The 16,545-nt window shown below is 35.3% G+C and overlaps 1 protein-coding gene across 28 annotated transcripts in view; it reads right to left on the bottom strand.

The window, feature by feature from the left end:
- Positions 1 to 16,545, bottom strand: part of DLG2 (discs large MAGUK scaffold protein 2) — a 1,831,252-nt gene that overhangs the window by 786,152 nt on the left and 1,028,555 nt on the right. For 2 of the 28 annotated variants that reach the window (XM_017544954.2, XM_017544956.2), the window contains exon 1: positions 4,482 to 4,645. The exons of 24 other annotated variants lie outside the window; for them this stretch is intronic. In XM_017544954.2, coding sequence (XP_017400443.1) covers positions 4,482 to 4,586 — 105 coding nt within the window. In that variant the 5' untranslated portion in view covers positions 4,587 to 4,645. Of the gene's footprint in view, positions 1 to 4,481; positions 4,674 to 16,545 lie in introns of those variants that run through there. 2 more of the 28 variants (XM_037744431.1, XM_017544952.2) reach the window with 2 other exon arrangements.

Genomic DNA, 16,545 nt, shown 5'->3' with positions numbered 1-16,545 from the left:
TTTTTTTTGAGATGAAGTCTCCCTCTGTCGCCCATGCTGGAGTACAGTAGCATAATCTTGGCTCACTGCAACCTTCGCCTCACAGGTTCAAGCGATCCTTCTACCTCAGTCTCCCAAGTAGCTGGGACTACAAGTGCACGCCACCATGCCCAGCTAGTTTTTATATTATTAGTAGAGATAGGGTTTCACCATATTGACCAAGCTGGTCTTGAACTCCTGACCTTGTGGTCCACTTGCCTCAGCCTCCCAAAGTGCTGGGATTACAGGCCTGAGCCACTGCGCCCAGCCTTAACTATTACTTTTTAACTGCCAGTACCTAGCCAAGGGTGTGGCAAGCAGGATGTGTTAATTGTTTGCTGGATAAATGAACTGTATTTAAAGACTACAGCATACCTGGGAGAATGTATTATTTCTTTTGTTTGTAGTGACTTTGAAAAATATCTACTGTTGCGATACTTTCTGATAATTGATGTGTATCTGTGTATGTGTACGTGCAATATAGAACTGTTCTAAGAAACACTGTAAACAATTATGATAGTGCGGTATTCAAGTGTGTAATAGAGATATATGTGCAACTGTTTATTTAATGTCTGTCCCCACAACTAGAATGCAAATGCTCCACGTTCTATTTATTATTAGATGTTCCAGGCATATCACAATTTCTGACACATAAAAGATATTTAATAAGCATTGGTTGACAGGATGACCACATGGAAAAATGGACTGCGTTTACACAATTAACAAGTACCTTTTCTGTTCCCTCCATTTGGAATGTCCTCTTCTTCCATCATTACTGAATGTCAAAATTCTGTTTAACCTTCTAACCTAGCTTAGATATCCTTCCATGAAGCTTGCCCCTTCTCTAAATTCTTGTGGTAATTCACAGATACTTAGGGTACTCTATACTTTGCATATGGTATTACAGTGATTTGCAAATCCATTTGAAAATTCCTGGAGGCAGAATTCCAATCAGGAGTTCTCCTGATTTACACATGTTTATATCTCTCTCAATGCTTAATAAGCTGCATAACCTTCACATTAGGGTCAGGATAAGTTTTTCTGAGATGAATGAATGAATGAATAATATTGCAACTGCTTTTTGATTGGATGAAGCCCCAAGTCTAAGCAGCAAGATGGGCATAAGAATTGTATTTAGGATCCACTGATTCCAGGGTGAATGTTTTTATCTAATCCAGATATGATTACTAGCAGTATAAGGAAAACCAAATTTGTACATTGCAGCAAGAGATAGTAGGACACCATTTGGTCAAGGGGTAACACTATCTCTCTTACAAAGTGATGGCGTCACGAAGAAGTTTTAAGTGTACTTTTGGGTACAGGATAAGTGTACTTATCCTGTCTAAAATAGTACCTGGCTCATAGTAGGGGCTCCAGAAAATGCAAGTGAACTGATTGAATTAACAAGTGAATAAAAACACAGGCCAGTCTCCATGAAAAGAACTACTAATTATGAGACTGTTTTTATAAGCATATCTACTCATCTGAATAAAATTGCAAAGCCTTTGTTTTGCCTGATACCCAAAGATATGGACTTCCTAGAAGAATGCCTTTAGTCCCCCATAATGGAACCAGTTTAAAATACTTCATGAGACCTTTTTATAATTCATGCACTGAATAAATATTTAGGAGCTTACACTTGCCAGCACTTATGCTGAAAGACAAGAAAAGTTCTGTGTTGCTGTTTTGCACTTGCGGACCTTGGATCCAGCAGATGAACTTGCTTGAGATTCCAGATTTTATTTCCATCTTAACACTCTAGGGCAGGATCTAATATGTGAAATCAAATCCTGAAATTCTGAAGGACTTCACAGTTTGGTTTCCTTCTTCTCTGAAGACTGTTTTGGGCACCGCTATCCAGGTATCAGCTGCTTTCAGGTTCCTTTCACAAATGTGAATTTTATATGGAGGTTCCCTGGGGCAGATTATATCATGACTTGACATTTTATGTCAGGTTTATTGTTAGTCCACAGAACTACACTGACTGAAAAACCAGTTGTGATCCATAGCTTATTGTGTGTGAGTGAGATGATCCAGATCATTTAGGTGACTCTGCATTCTAATGATGTGTTAGGAATCCACACTCAGAGAAGAGCACTTCTTGCTTATGATCTTTTCATGTCAGTTCTAAGATAAACAACATCAATATGTGTCTATACCTTATATACATTGTTCAAGTATTTGATTTAAAAGAGAACAAGGTTTATCTTAGAGGAGCAATTATTTAAGCCATATATTTATCATTTATTAAATATAATAGACTCGGCATGATAGAATATGTATACTTTAGGATTGATTAAGATATTGTCGACAATGAAGCATATCATTAGTAAAAATGTCATAAGTACCTATAAGTGTACAAGTGTAAATACATGTGTGTACATGAAATATATATCATTGGGTTAAAAAGTGCACGAAGCAAGGAATAAAGAGTATTTTTTCTGCTGACAAAGAAATAAATTGAGGTCAGTTTAAACACATTATATTTAATCATATATTTAATAAAGACTTGGAAGACACTTGAGATATTGGCAAATTCCCAATATGTTCTGAAAAAGATTTAGAGCAGTCAAAAATAAAGCAAACCTGAAGGATAATTTGGGCATTAGTTTATGAAAGTGTGAAGTAGGGGAAAGTGGAAACATACACTGGAATGAAAGAAAGAGTAGCCCATGAATGATGGTAATTGAATCCAAGGTTAACCATACCCACAGGGGTCTATTTCATGTATTAACACATCCCTGCCCGTACCATTACACCACCACAAGGCTACAGTCAAGGTTTCTGGGTTTTCTCCAGATGGATTGAATAGAAATAATTCTATAAGATCAGTAAAGATAAAGCTATTGTTGAAAACTGTCAAGCATTAATTGGAAATTGGAGACTCTTGTTGGTGGACGCAGTCATTCCTCACAGGCTTACCAAGCACTCTTTATGTGCCAGGTACTGTGCTAGACACTGGGAATAGAGGCACTTCTATATTTAAGGAGTTCAAGACAAGACAACAAGAACACAAACAAATAAATGTGAGTTTCTTCCTCCAACTTACTTCCCTGTTCACATTTACCCCAAAAGTTACAATATAATTAGAGAGACCGAGAGGAAAACACTTAACAATAAAATGTCAGGTGATAAATCAGAGGTGCATATAAGGTATCAAGAAGGGAGAAGATAACCCTGCCTGGCCAGGAATGTCTCCGTGAAAGAGAAAATACTTGAGCTTCACAAGGAGTATCACACTTTGATAACAACAACAATTTAAAAAAAAGGGAGAGAGTTTCATAAAGATAGGAGGAGAAAACTATATTTTCTAGATTCTAGTGCAAAGCAGAATCCTTATAACAATATGATTTAGAGAGGTTCCCACTATTAGTTTTTTAGACTTCCTACAAAAATTATATAAGCTTTATATCTTCACTAGTCAAGATCAATTTACTGTGATCCAAGTAAAATATAGTGGTTCAATTAGAAGAGCTTCAAATAAAGCACAGTGTTTGTGACATTTAGGTGATTTCCAAGTTACAGAGAAAAATATGATGACATCTAACTTGAGTCACTTGAAAATAACGTGAACTTCAAGGAAGAGTTATTTCAAGTATTGAAACAAGCATATCTCTTGAGTTTCTATGTCAGAAATAATGTTTTTCTTGAGAGGGTACCAAACAATTTTTAGCAGAGATTATTAAGAACCTTCTCTCATAGCTCATTGGTGATCTCAGTTCTTCAAAGTACATCTAATTAAAATGATCAAATATTTTAATATTCTTCTTGCTAGTTTTATTTATCTCAGCCTATCAAATGTTGTCAGCCTGATTCCTCTGGATAAATAAATTATAAGCACAAACATTATTTCTCCATAATAAAACACAATGAAACTGATTCACTAATTCACTCTATATAGCTATATACAACTTCTGTCACGCATTTTTACAAAGATCTAAATATTGCATCACTACTTTACTAAATAAACAATTGTACTTTTCAAGACAAGTTTGTTGGTGGGTTTTACTTGGAGTAAATAAAAGCAATTTTGGTTTCTAGATATATATATATATACATATATATATATATATATATAAAACCTAACTACAAAAGATATTCAAGTAGTTCTCGGGGAACTAATGGGGAAATAAAAATTGCAGTTCATTTTAAATATTAATATACAAAATATCAATATTGTTTCATTTCATTAGTACAGACCACTATTAGAAACTACCATCTTCAGTGGAATGAGTTTGAATGGACTACTGTTTATTCTTTCTCACTGATTAATATTTGGACATATTAAGAATTAGGAATTCATGCAGAGAAAAACCATACATTTAGCCTAAACCAGAACTACAGAGAAAATAACCATGATTGTCAAATGCACAGAATACATACATTTCTCTATAGATATAACAGGAGAAAAAGGAAAAATAAATAAAAGAATCCCTAGGAAAAGGAAAGAAAATTTTGCTTACCGGAATGAATGCATGTTGCATAGCTTGTTCACATTGTTTTAAGGAAGCAATAGTATCCCACAGAAGCTGATAATTCTCAGCCCGAGAAGCACTTGGCCGTTGCATAGCGAAAGCTGGTAACACTCAAACTGAGCTCATAGATCCCAGTTGAAGAAGGAAAAAAAAACCCTGCAGATCTGTTACATAAACTTCTTAATTAGATCTGCTACACAAACTGCTATCTTAAGACTTAAAAAAAAAGTTAATCAGAACATTTCTTTTGGGGGATAACTGGGCATGACTTGAACAGAGACAGGTGTTTTCATTGGGAAGAATTTTCATTCCCACACTTGTGAAAAGCAATCCCATCAGTGTTCTCCCGTCTTCACACGGGTCTGGTGAAACGGCACATACCATAAGTGTGTGGGGGGAAAGAAGTAGGAAGAAGGGAGATGTGAAAAAATATTCCTACCAGGAGATTTGGGTGGCAGGTCATGGAGGTAGAATTTAAGTAGCTTGTGAAAAAAGTAGTAACATTGAAGGGAGTAGGTCATATACACACATATACGTACATATACAGATGTCTGCATTTTGCTGTATGAGAAATACAACTGTATACATGCACACTCACAGTATCATTTAATATGTCCAACTCTCCTCTCAGTTTAGTTAAGAGCTAGATGTGGTATATTTTTTACCCACAGAATATTACTGCCTTTATGATACTATAAGTTGTATATCTGGGATCATCTCTAAAGACAAGCCAGAAGGTATCTTAAAATGTAAGAGTAATTGGAAGAGCTTTATGTTGCCTATGTATTGAAGAAAAGTCACTTTTATTCCTTATTCTAGATAAAATTTATATAGATAATACAAGCAGAATCGTGTCTTTAAATGTTCTTGGGAAATGAGAGTAGGCTGGAATGTGTTAATTCCAAAGAAATATGCGTGTGCACTTTGACAGCAAAAAAGACTCATATAAGCATGAAATAAAATATGAAAAGAATTTAGGGACATATTCTCAATTTCCTTCACCAAGGATAGTGCCTACACAGGGAGGTGAGGCTCCACCAGTCCCTAATATCTCTGTAGGATTGCTGAGCTAGGGGGTAAGGAATCTTGGAAGGTGATGCTCAGAGCACTTGGAAGTTCCAAAGGAATCTGTATTCTAAGGGCTGGTTTCACAGCAAACAATAGTGATATTTACTCAATAATTTCAAGATGCAAGAGGCAAAAGGAGGGAAATTCACAGCATAATAAATTATGCATTTAATTGACCTAGAAAATCCAAGAAAGACCAAACAAGGTACAAATTGCAGGAAACAGTGCGATAACATACATGAAATATTTTCTCTGTATTACTTTTGGAGGAGCAGCATGATTTGGGTTACCTACTTTTCCTACATTTGTACCCTGATGATGGTGGATTGGTTCATTCTAATGACCTTGTAGTGCTAAAGTCTCAAAGACTGACACCAGGGAAGTCTTCCTCTTACCTTCATTACCTTCAGTTTTGAACTGAAGGAATGAAAAGTAGAACTGATCTTTCAAAATCTTTACTAATTTGTAAATGTTACCTAATTTGCAGGGAAATTGCTTTTCCTTCGTACTTCGTGAGTGTACACCATAAGGCTATTGCCATTAGACAGTTTGTTTTTATATCAATTCAACCAACCTTCTCTTTTTCTCATTCATGGTGTTCTGTTCAGCTCACACCCACAGTCCCTCCTCTGCCTTCATTCCTGCCCTTACAGTCTCCCATCTGCCCCAGCCACATGCTTCTTCTCCATGCATTGTCGACCAGCCAGCCCACCACTTTCAGAAAATATTCCTTCACTAGTAAATGTTCTGAATTTCTCAGGAAACAACAGGAAAATAAAAAGTTGTCTTTTAAGTCATTTTCCAAAATCCCAGTTAATCCTCTCTGAAATTGTTAAGCAAATGTTTATCATTATTCCAGACCCCAGCTGCTGGGTCTTCTGAGGCTTTTTCCTCCTCCTGTTCATCAAGATCCTTTATTTTTTCCTTTAAAGAGCCTCTCCTAAAAATCCTCTTCTCTTTAGTCTTTGGGGACAAAAAGGTAAAGAATTCATAGTCTTTGTGTGTGGAAACACTATGTTTTTAAAACTGCCCTTTGAATCTTGCATTCATTCATTTATTCATTGATCCAACAAATATATTAAGCATCTCCTATGTGCTATAATTTTTGATAGTACTTTGGGCAAATGGATACATCAGATGTTGCCTCTACCTTTAAGGAGAGTCTAATAGGAAGGATGGTAAATCAGTACAAATAACAAAAAGGCAAGTTTAAAAAAGTTTAAGTGCCATAAAAGAGGTAGCATAAATTGTTTAGAAACCATTATAAAAGAAGAGAATATATGCATGGTGGAAATTAGGGCAGCCTCATGGAAGATTTAGCACTTTGCTAAAGCATGAAGTTAGAGTAGTATTTGGTCATGCAGATATAGGGGAAATTCTGAGAAAGGAAAGGTAGCGCTAAGGCACAAGGTCAGAAAGGTTTCACTGATTATTGGTTTGGAAGAAAAGTAACACCAAGAAAAAAGTTGCAAATCAATGACTACCCAGCTTCAAACTCAGATTTAGGCGAAAGTCCAGATTATTCTTGATTGAAAACTATAGTTTCCTATTCCTGATGCTAACCAATATTACTTTTAACCAACTCACAGATAATTCATTTTCATAAATTCAGTGAAAATCTTCTTAAATCTCTTGAGGTGATAAATTATATGTGTTTACTCCTCACTCTTTGAAATAGGCACATTGATGTATTTTTGGAGGCCATAAGTGGCTCAATCATTTAGGTTATATTGCTTAGTTATTATTTTTTATTAAGCTGATCTTATGTGTTTTACATTCCTGCTCACTTTCTTAAGTTCTAAACTTCTTACTAAGTTCAAGGGGGGTCCACCATAAATCAAATATTTACCTTATCAAATATCTAAGTTCAATTTGACTTAGTTTAACAGAAATTTATTAAGCTCTACTACTGCCAAGAACTGTGCTAGAAATAGAGAATACAAAGACCAACATAATATTATGTCAATCCTCTGTTTCTTTTCCACTGCCACTTAGTGTGTGACTGTCTCTGCCCCCAAGTGGAGCATATGTATTTTCTTCCTGTTAGCACAACGCCTGATAAGTAATTGCTATCATTTTTTCTGTTAAACAGTCAGTCACTAGGCTACATATCTATCACATCTAAATATGTCACGATGCTCTAGCTTAGACTGCAGACCTCAGAATACCTAACGGTACTTTTGTATAGTGGGACTTCCATATATTGAATGCTTTCTGCTGGTGAATCGTTTAAATTTAACTTCATGACAATTGTACTTCCAGTAAAAATAGATTAACAGGGCCTGGATTTGCATTCCCACCTAAAATAACCAAAAAAGGACACAATGTAGGAAAGAATGGGTTTCAAGAATGCACATGAGACAACGAAAAACAATGACCGCAGAGAGAAAGGAAAGAAACAAGGCGGGCCCTGTGATTTCCAATTCTTACAGCCTTTGACACCCAGGCCATACTTCAGAGAGGAGAAATCCACTTATGGCCAGTGGACTTGCTGAATTGAGAAGATAGAATTGGTTTGCTGGGGAGATGAAGGCAGCAAGTAGAAATGGAGAAATCCACAATTACAATTGGAGATCTCAACACCTTTCTCTAAATAATAGAACAAGTAGACAGAAAATCTGTAGAGATAGAGAAGACTTATATAAAACTAGGCATCGATTGAACTAATAAACCTTTATATAATATTTTACTAACAACAGCAAAATATAAACATTTTTAAGTGCTCAAATAGTATTTACCAAGGTAGAACATATTTTGGACTTGAAATCAAATTTTCATAATTTTAAAAAGATCCACATCATAGGAAATATAATCTCCAGCCATAATAGGATTAAGTTTAAAATTGATAACAGAACAACCTCTGAAAACTCTCAAAATATTAAGAAAATAAATGACACAATTCTAAATAACACATTGGTTAAAGAAAAAAAAATTAAAAATGAGAATCTATTTTGAACTGAATGAACCGTAAACTACCAACTGTATCGAGTTTTGTTGGATTTCCTTAAAGTAGTAATTAAGGAAACATACATATCACTACACGCTTATATTTGAAAAGAAGATAGTATAAAATTACTGACTTCAAATTTCATCCTTAGCAACCAGAAAAAGATTATGAACCCAAAGTATACAGATGAAAGGAAATAAAAAATATCAGAACAGAAGATAGAAGAAAATCAATAAAAACAAAAGCTGGTTGGTTATAAATAAAATTGATAACACTCTAACACTCTGGCAAGGCTAATGAGGAGAAACAAATTATCAAAATTAAGATGGAGGAAGATGACATCTCTGACAATCCTACAATCCTACAATATGAAAGGGCCAATAAGGAAATCTTCATGTATGTATGTATGTATTCTTACAGATATTGCAAAGTTATGATCATGGCTCATTGAAGACTCAAAATCCTGGCTCTGCGAGTAGCTGGGACCACACACTTGGCTACGTTTTTTTTTTTTTTTTTGGAGAGACAAGGTCTCACTTTGCTGCCCAGGCTCATCTTCAACTCCGGCTTCAGCCTCAGCTTCTCAAAGTGCTAGGATGACAAAACGTGAGCCACCGTACGTTGCTGAGAAAATCTTATAAACAACTTTTTGTCAAAAAATTTGATACCTTAGATGAAATGGAAAAATTCCTTGAAAGATACAAACTAATAAAGAAGAAATAAGTACTCTAAGAGAACTCCAGGCCCAGATGGCTTCACTGATAAATTCCTCTAAATATCTTCAAGAAAGAAATAATAACAGTTCTACACAAAATTTTTCAGAGAACTGAAGAGGAACGAATACTTTCCAGATACTGTTTTGAGGTCAGCATTACCTAATCCCAAACCAGATGAAGATACCACAAAAAAAGCTAACATCAATAAACTGTCATGAATATAGATGCAAAAAATTCTAAAAATATATATTTTAGCAAATTTAATCCAACAATATATAAAAAGGATCAGGACCGAGTAGGCTTTATCCTGGGAATATAAAATTGCTTTAATATTTGCAAATGAACCAATGTAATTCATTAACTTTTTAAAAAAGAAACAAAACAAACTAACAACATACAATTATTTTAGTAGGTACGGAAACAGCATTTTACAAAATCTAGTATCTACTTCTGGTTTTCACAAAAAACTCAGGACAAGACAAGTATGCCCTTTATCAGCACTTATATTCAACATTGTCTGAGAGGTTCCAGATAGTGTAACAAGGCAAGAAAAATAAATACAGATTGGGAAGAAAGAAGTAAAAATGCTTTTATTACACATGACATAATTATCTATCAAAATTCTCATGAAATCTGAAGAAATGTTACTAGAACCTTTAAGCACATTTAGCAAGGTTGCAGAACAAAACATTAATATTGAAAGATTAATTGTATCTCTATATACTAGCAATAAATACATAGAAATTAAAATAAAAATAACACATTTTATGATACATTTTTGAAATATGAACTATTTAGGAATAAACATGACTTTTCTTTTTTTTGAGACAGAGTCTTGCTCTATCACCTTGGCAACACCCACCTCCTAGGTTCAAGCAATTCTCCAGTCTTAGCCTCCCTCATAGCTGGGACTACAGGTGCACGCCATTATGCCTAGCTAATTTTTGTATTTTTTGTAGTGACAGATTTTCACCATGTTGGTCAGGCTGATCTCAAGCTCCTAACTTCAGGTGATCTGCCTGCCTTGATTTCCCAACATGCTGGGATTACATAAACCTGATTTTTAAAGCATGCAAGGCATATACAGTGAAAACTACAAAAAAGAAAAAAGAAGATGCAATATTGTTGAGATTTCATGCTCTGAAAATTGATTTATAGATTCAATGCAAACCCAATCAGAATCCCAGTGGGTGTTTATTTAGAGAAATTAAGAAGTAATATTCTAAAATCATAAAGAAAATAAAAAATACATGGTAGCCAAAATAAATTAATGAAATTGAAAAAAACACCTCTGATTTCTAGACTTATTATAAAACTAATATAATTAAGACAGTGTGGCATTGGCATAAAGATAGGTGAATAGATTAATGGAACAGAATAGCCACTACAGGAGTTGAACCATACATCTATAGGCAACTGATTTTTAATGAAGGTACAAAGTTAATTCAATGAAAAAAAGATGAAGGACAATTGGTTATCTACATGCAAAACAACAAATTTTGACCCACACCTCGTTATGTATTAACTCGAAATGGATTATATGCTTAAATGCAAAACCTAAAAAAAGCATCTAAAGGAAAACATGAGAGAAGATCTTTATGAACTTGGGATAGGTAAAATACAAAAAACAAAATCTGTAAAAGAACAAACTTATAAATCAGACATCATGAAAATTAAAAATTTCTGTTCTTTAAAAAATATTGTTAAGGAAATAAAAAAGGCCACAGAATGAAAGGAGATGTTTACAAAATATACATCTCATAAAGGATTTGTTTCTAAAACAAACAAATAACTCTTAAAATTCAGCCAGGAAAAAAAAAATGCCCCAAAAATGAGCCAAAGATTTGAATCGACGTTTCACCAGTGAAGATACTGGTATCAAATAAGCATCTGAAAAGATAATCGATATCATAAATTGTTTGAGAAATGAAAATTAAAACTCCAGTAAGATACTACTACACACCTATTAGAATAGCTAATATCAAAAAAGACTGACCATATCAAGTGTTGGTGATGATGTGGAAGATTGGAACTCTCAAGCTCTGCTGATGAGAATATAAAATGGTACACCCCCTTTGGAAACAGATCAGTAATTTTTTCTTAAGTTAAACATATACCTACCATATGATTTAACAATTCTACTCCTAGATATTTACTGAAGATAAACAAAAGCACATATGTATTCAAAGACTTTTATACAAATATTCATAGCAGCTTTATAAGAGCCAAAAGCTTGAAATAACACCAACAGATGAATAGATTAAAAAACTATATTTGCATGCAATAGAATAGTGTTCAGCAATAAAAATGAGTGAACTACTGATACATGCAATAGCAGGGGTTTATCTTTAAAAAAATCATGTTGAATGAAAGAGGACAAACAAAAAGAGCACATGCTGTATGATCCCACTTGCATAAAATTCTAGAAAACGCAATCTAATATATATAGAGACAGAGAGGAGAATAGCAGCTGACTGGGAATGGGGAGGTAGATCAAGTTGGAAGAAGGGATTATAAAAGTCTGGAAGAAATACAAAATGGCATGAATAAATTTGTGGGGGGTTGATGGATATGCTTATTATCTTGAATTGATGGTTTCATAAGTGAAAACTCATCAAACTACCTCATTGAAGCTATTTAAATATTTTTAAGTTTCTAGCAAAACCATTGGAAAGTCTCATACTCCTGGGGCTTATCATAAGTAATAAGCTCTCATCATTTAATGTTGTAATCTTTCAGTTCAACCTGTCTCCATGGAGAGGGGTTGGGGAAGAAAGAAAAGTTTTGAAAGCAATGACCTTCCAACAGGAAGGGAAGAGGAGGATACGGATAAGTTTAACCAGAGAAAAGACCAAGACTTTAACCTCCAGGGCCTTACTTCTAGTTATGGTTCTTGCTCTAATTTAGCTGTAAGATCTTGGTTCAGTCATTTTGCTTTGACATACTTCAATGACTCAATTTTAAAATGAAAGGATTAGAAGCAACCATCTCCCAAGTTCTTTCAGAGCCATAATTCAATGATCTATAGATATATTTTAATCCTCAACAGTCCCATTTTCCTCACAAAGCAGCACTTATAGGTCTTATTCCTAATTAACAGACAGAGAAATAGGTTCACAGAGGCTAAAGTAACTTGCTTCACCAGTAACTATCTTGTGACCTTGGCCAAGTTCCATAGTTTCTCTTTTTTCAGACGTGTGTTTGTAAAATAGAGCCTGTGAGGTAACAGTGCTTATCTCACAGGATTGTTGAAGACTAAATGAGTTAATATTGATAAAACTTTAGAGCAGAGTCTGGTGCATAGTAAGCACTATTATGTGTTTCTGAAATTAAGTTAATTTTATTGATTTATTTTAACAAGTAAGAATTAATAGATGTAAGATTAAATTCATATTTTTTGGTTCTTAGTCCAATATACATTTGACGATTGATCAGTAATTATATAAAGTAAATGCAGATTCACCTTTTCTAACCACCATCACACCCTAGTCTAAAGGATGTAACGTCCTAGTGTTCTTCCTCCCTGAGCCCTATTTACATCCTTCACAGTTCCTATCTTAATTTAAAACATATCACCTTATCTACTTTTTAATTATCTTCCTCCTCCACTAAACTGTAAGCTCAGAGAGCAGAAGCCAATGTACAGACAGCTCTAGCACGGTAGCTAGAATATAAGACTTTTTCAGGGTTTGCTTCATATTATTGCTATTAATGGGGTCTAAAACAGATAAAAGCTAATTAAAATTTCATAAATTTACGTAAGTATATTTACCAGAATTTTCTGTATTTACAAAGATCTATGGTGAATTCAGCCATGACTCTTATTTAAAAAAAAAAAAAACCCAGCACCTCTCCCATTTTTTCCTATTTGAGAGAGTGACACCTTGATGGGCAAGACTCACATGACTGTGCTGGGACAAAACGGCAAATGACAGATTTTACAGAGGAAATTATGTGACTAAAGTTCATATGAAGTGGATGTGAAGGTTCCTGAGATATGACTTGAGAAATGGAGTGGGCAGAGCTGGGATTTACTGGAGGAGGAAGATGAAAGAGAAGCAGATTGAATATGTACATATTCAATCATCCAGTCATGCCTCAAACCCGCTTAAGATACGCAAATCATATTGCAGTGATATTCTACACATGCTGCACAGTCTCTGGAATCATATGCCCAGTACTACAAGGGAGAAGGCAAGTGAACTGAGAGAAGTTGACTGAAGTAGGTAGGACGCCAGGTCTTGTTTGAACAGAGTTCTGCAGAATGCTAGATCACAGCATGTTAAACTTCAGACCAGAGTCAAAGCCAGGGCTAACATGAGGCAGATGAAGTTTGCCTTTACCATCTTCTTCCCTGTCTACAGCCCTCAGCCATTCTCCACTAGACTTTCTTGACAGAAGGAAAGCTACTTAAACTCAATTTTCGGGCAGTGTTAAGAATTTAATAGGTCTCTTCCCCTACATGCTTTCTTGACTCTTCCTGAAGGCAGGTGTTAATCATATTCATCAGTTTCTTCTCGGCCTCTAGTGCATTGCCTGGCATGTAATAAAGGGCACCAAAGTTATCTTAAATAAATAGATGGATGTAAAAAACGTTTTGTTTGATGTTGATGATAGGAATTCTTTATATTAGCAGAGCATGTTTTGATTGACAAAACACTTTTATCACCAGGACTTTTCTGTTACTCTTCACCTTCTCCCTATTTATGTATTTATACATTATTATGTCAATGGCTCCTTTGTTTGTTTTTTTGGCTCACATTTCTCCCCTAAATTGAATATCCTGTTGCTTACTGGTCATCTCCATTCAGGTATCTCACAGATCTCTCAGATTCAACAGCTACAAAAGCTGAGCTTTCATCCTCCTTCTTCCTAACTCAAATCTGCTTCTCTTTCATGTTCCTCATCCAGTAAATCCCAGCTCCGCCCACTCCATTTCTCAAGTCAAGTCTCAGGAACCTTCATATCCACTTCATCAGACCCTGTGATAGAATAGTATGTCCCTGCTTGTCACCAGAATCAGCTTGTGCCATCTCCCCCTTCTCTGTGCCCTAGCCCTACAGGCCTCTTCCCTTATTTAGGATATAATAAATCCCATTCTCATGTTGGTTCCTATGCAAATACCAGTTCTTCTGCTTGAAATCTTCTCCCACCTGTTCTCCAGCATTCTCTCCCACTTATCATTTAAATCTTAGATTCACTGTGCATCGTAGGAGGCTTACCAGATCCCTGTCCTCTATTTTCTAGATGCTAGTAATCCTTCCTTCCCCCAGATGGGAAAACCAAATAGGTCTTCAGACATTACCTAATGCCCCATAGGGAAACAAAATTATGCCCAGTTGAGCACCACTGCCCTATACCTTACTCAGGACATCCTGTTGTAGCTTTTCATGGAACCAAGTTTGTAAAACCTCTTTTGTGACTTTTGTGTAATGTTTACATTACATAGCTGAATTACTTCATTATGGACAAAAAGTAGTATTTTGCTTATAATTTATCATCTATATATAGTGTCCAGCATAAGTAGGTACTCAATAAATATTTGTTGAATAAATGAATGAATTTGATTCTCACACAAACCTTATGGAATATGCACAGCCAGAATTAGCAGTCCTATTTCTAAATTGATGTAGAAGATACATTGAGCGGTTCAATGAGAGGTCCCTGAATCACATCATCAATAAACGGTAGACCTAAGAAATGAACCTGAATTTTACCACTCTCAATTTCTCTTACCAGCATGTATCATTTTACTGCCATTATCATGTATTTAACCTTCTCAGATGACTTCACCTTCCTTCTCTTCCAAGTTCTTTATTACATGTTGTCCTTGTAGTCCATGTACAGTAATATACACCTAGTTCTACATCAAGGGCTGAATAGCTCAGGCCTTACAGTGTCTTCCAGTGATATTCCACTCTGCTACTTTTAAAAACTCACAACGTATTAAATATAAGAGAGACCATTAGGGCTTTTCATGTTGTAATAGGAGCACAAGGGGGTAAAAAAAAAGTCAATAACTCTCCTGAGTAAATTTGCTTTTATCATACACTTAGCTCAGACTTGTGGTCTGCTCTAGTAAACAGACTGAAGAAAACTAATCACAGGACAGGTTAAGATATTCTAATTTTAATAAAACCACCACAATATTGTTAACGAGAATATGAAAGAAATTCTAAAGACGCCTGGCTAAAACTATCTTTTCTTTTTATGCTGCTTAAGTACGGCCAAGCAGAAAAATCTCAATTGAAAATGGAAATTCTCTTAAATGGTGCTTTCAGCACACTAATGCACTTCTCTGTTCCAAGGTTTTGAATAGCAAGATCTATTACGGCACAGTTACTCATTATTTCCCCTAAGTAAACTATGTTTGAATAGTCTAAGGGCCATCATAGTCTAAATGGCTGAGTGAGGACCAGGCATGCTGCTGAGAGGTAAACTTGACTTAGAGGTGCCCCCGAGCCATGGAAAGTTGCTGCGTTGGTGGGGTTCGTCACGTTAGAATCCCTTTCCTGTTAGCAAAGGCTGGGGTTGACGCCTAAGCTTTTCCATCTCTCTGCAGAAACAGAGAGGATTTAAGAGTACAAGATCTGGAGGCCAACTTTCCAGGTTAGAATCCTAACTTCAATGCGTCTAAAATGTCTGATTTGATCAGATTACTCTATACTTTGGGCCTCAGTTTCCTCATATGTAAATTGGGTTGGATAATGGCATTTATGTCATATAATTGTTGTAAGAGATTAAATGAGGTGATTCATGTTTACTGCATAAAATAAGTACCCAATAATAATTGTTACCTATTAATCTGTCTTCTTTACATATACATATTTCTATTTCTGTGTAAATAAAAATATTTGGTATTTTACTAAGCTCTGTCCATATCCCAGATATTACATTATCTCAGTAATTCACAAGCACCTTTAGGGCCTAATCTCCATTGCATTTTCATCATCATAAAAGTATCTCATTTGATTCTTACAACAACCCCATGAGGTTGGGATGGTTACATCCATTTTATAGATACGGAACTCAGATCTAGACTGGTTGGACTGTGCTTGTAATTATGTACTTAGATAGCATCAGGGCCAGGGCTAAAGCTTTGATCTTCTTAGGAATACTCTTCTGCTCTTTTCAGCCCATAGAATTTTCACAGACTCAGTGTTTGTCTTAACACTTTGGGATATTCAAATGACTTCAGAGTAAAGCTCCCTGGGAATCTGTCCTCCCTATTCCCTGTTCTAATCAATGTATTTTCACTGGGTAGCAGCTGCATGCTTTAGTCAGGGTTGCATAAGTCTCTGTTTCTATCTCTGTCTCTTCT

The sequence above is a fragment of the Cebus imitator genome, unplaced genomic scaffold (assembly GCF_001604975.1).
Source record: "Cebus imitator isolate Cc_AM_T3 unplaced genomic scaffold, Cebus_imitator-1.0 Scaffold174, whole genome shotgun sequence".
NCBI classification, from domain to species: Eukaryota; Metazoa; Chordata; class Mammalia; order Primates; family Cebidae; genus Cebus; species Cebus imitator.
This window is presented reverse-complemented; position numbering and strand designations above follow the sequence as displayed.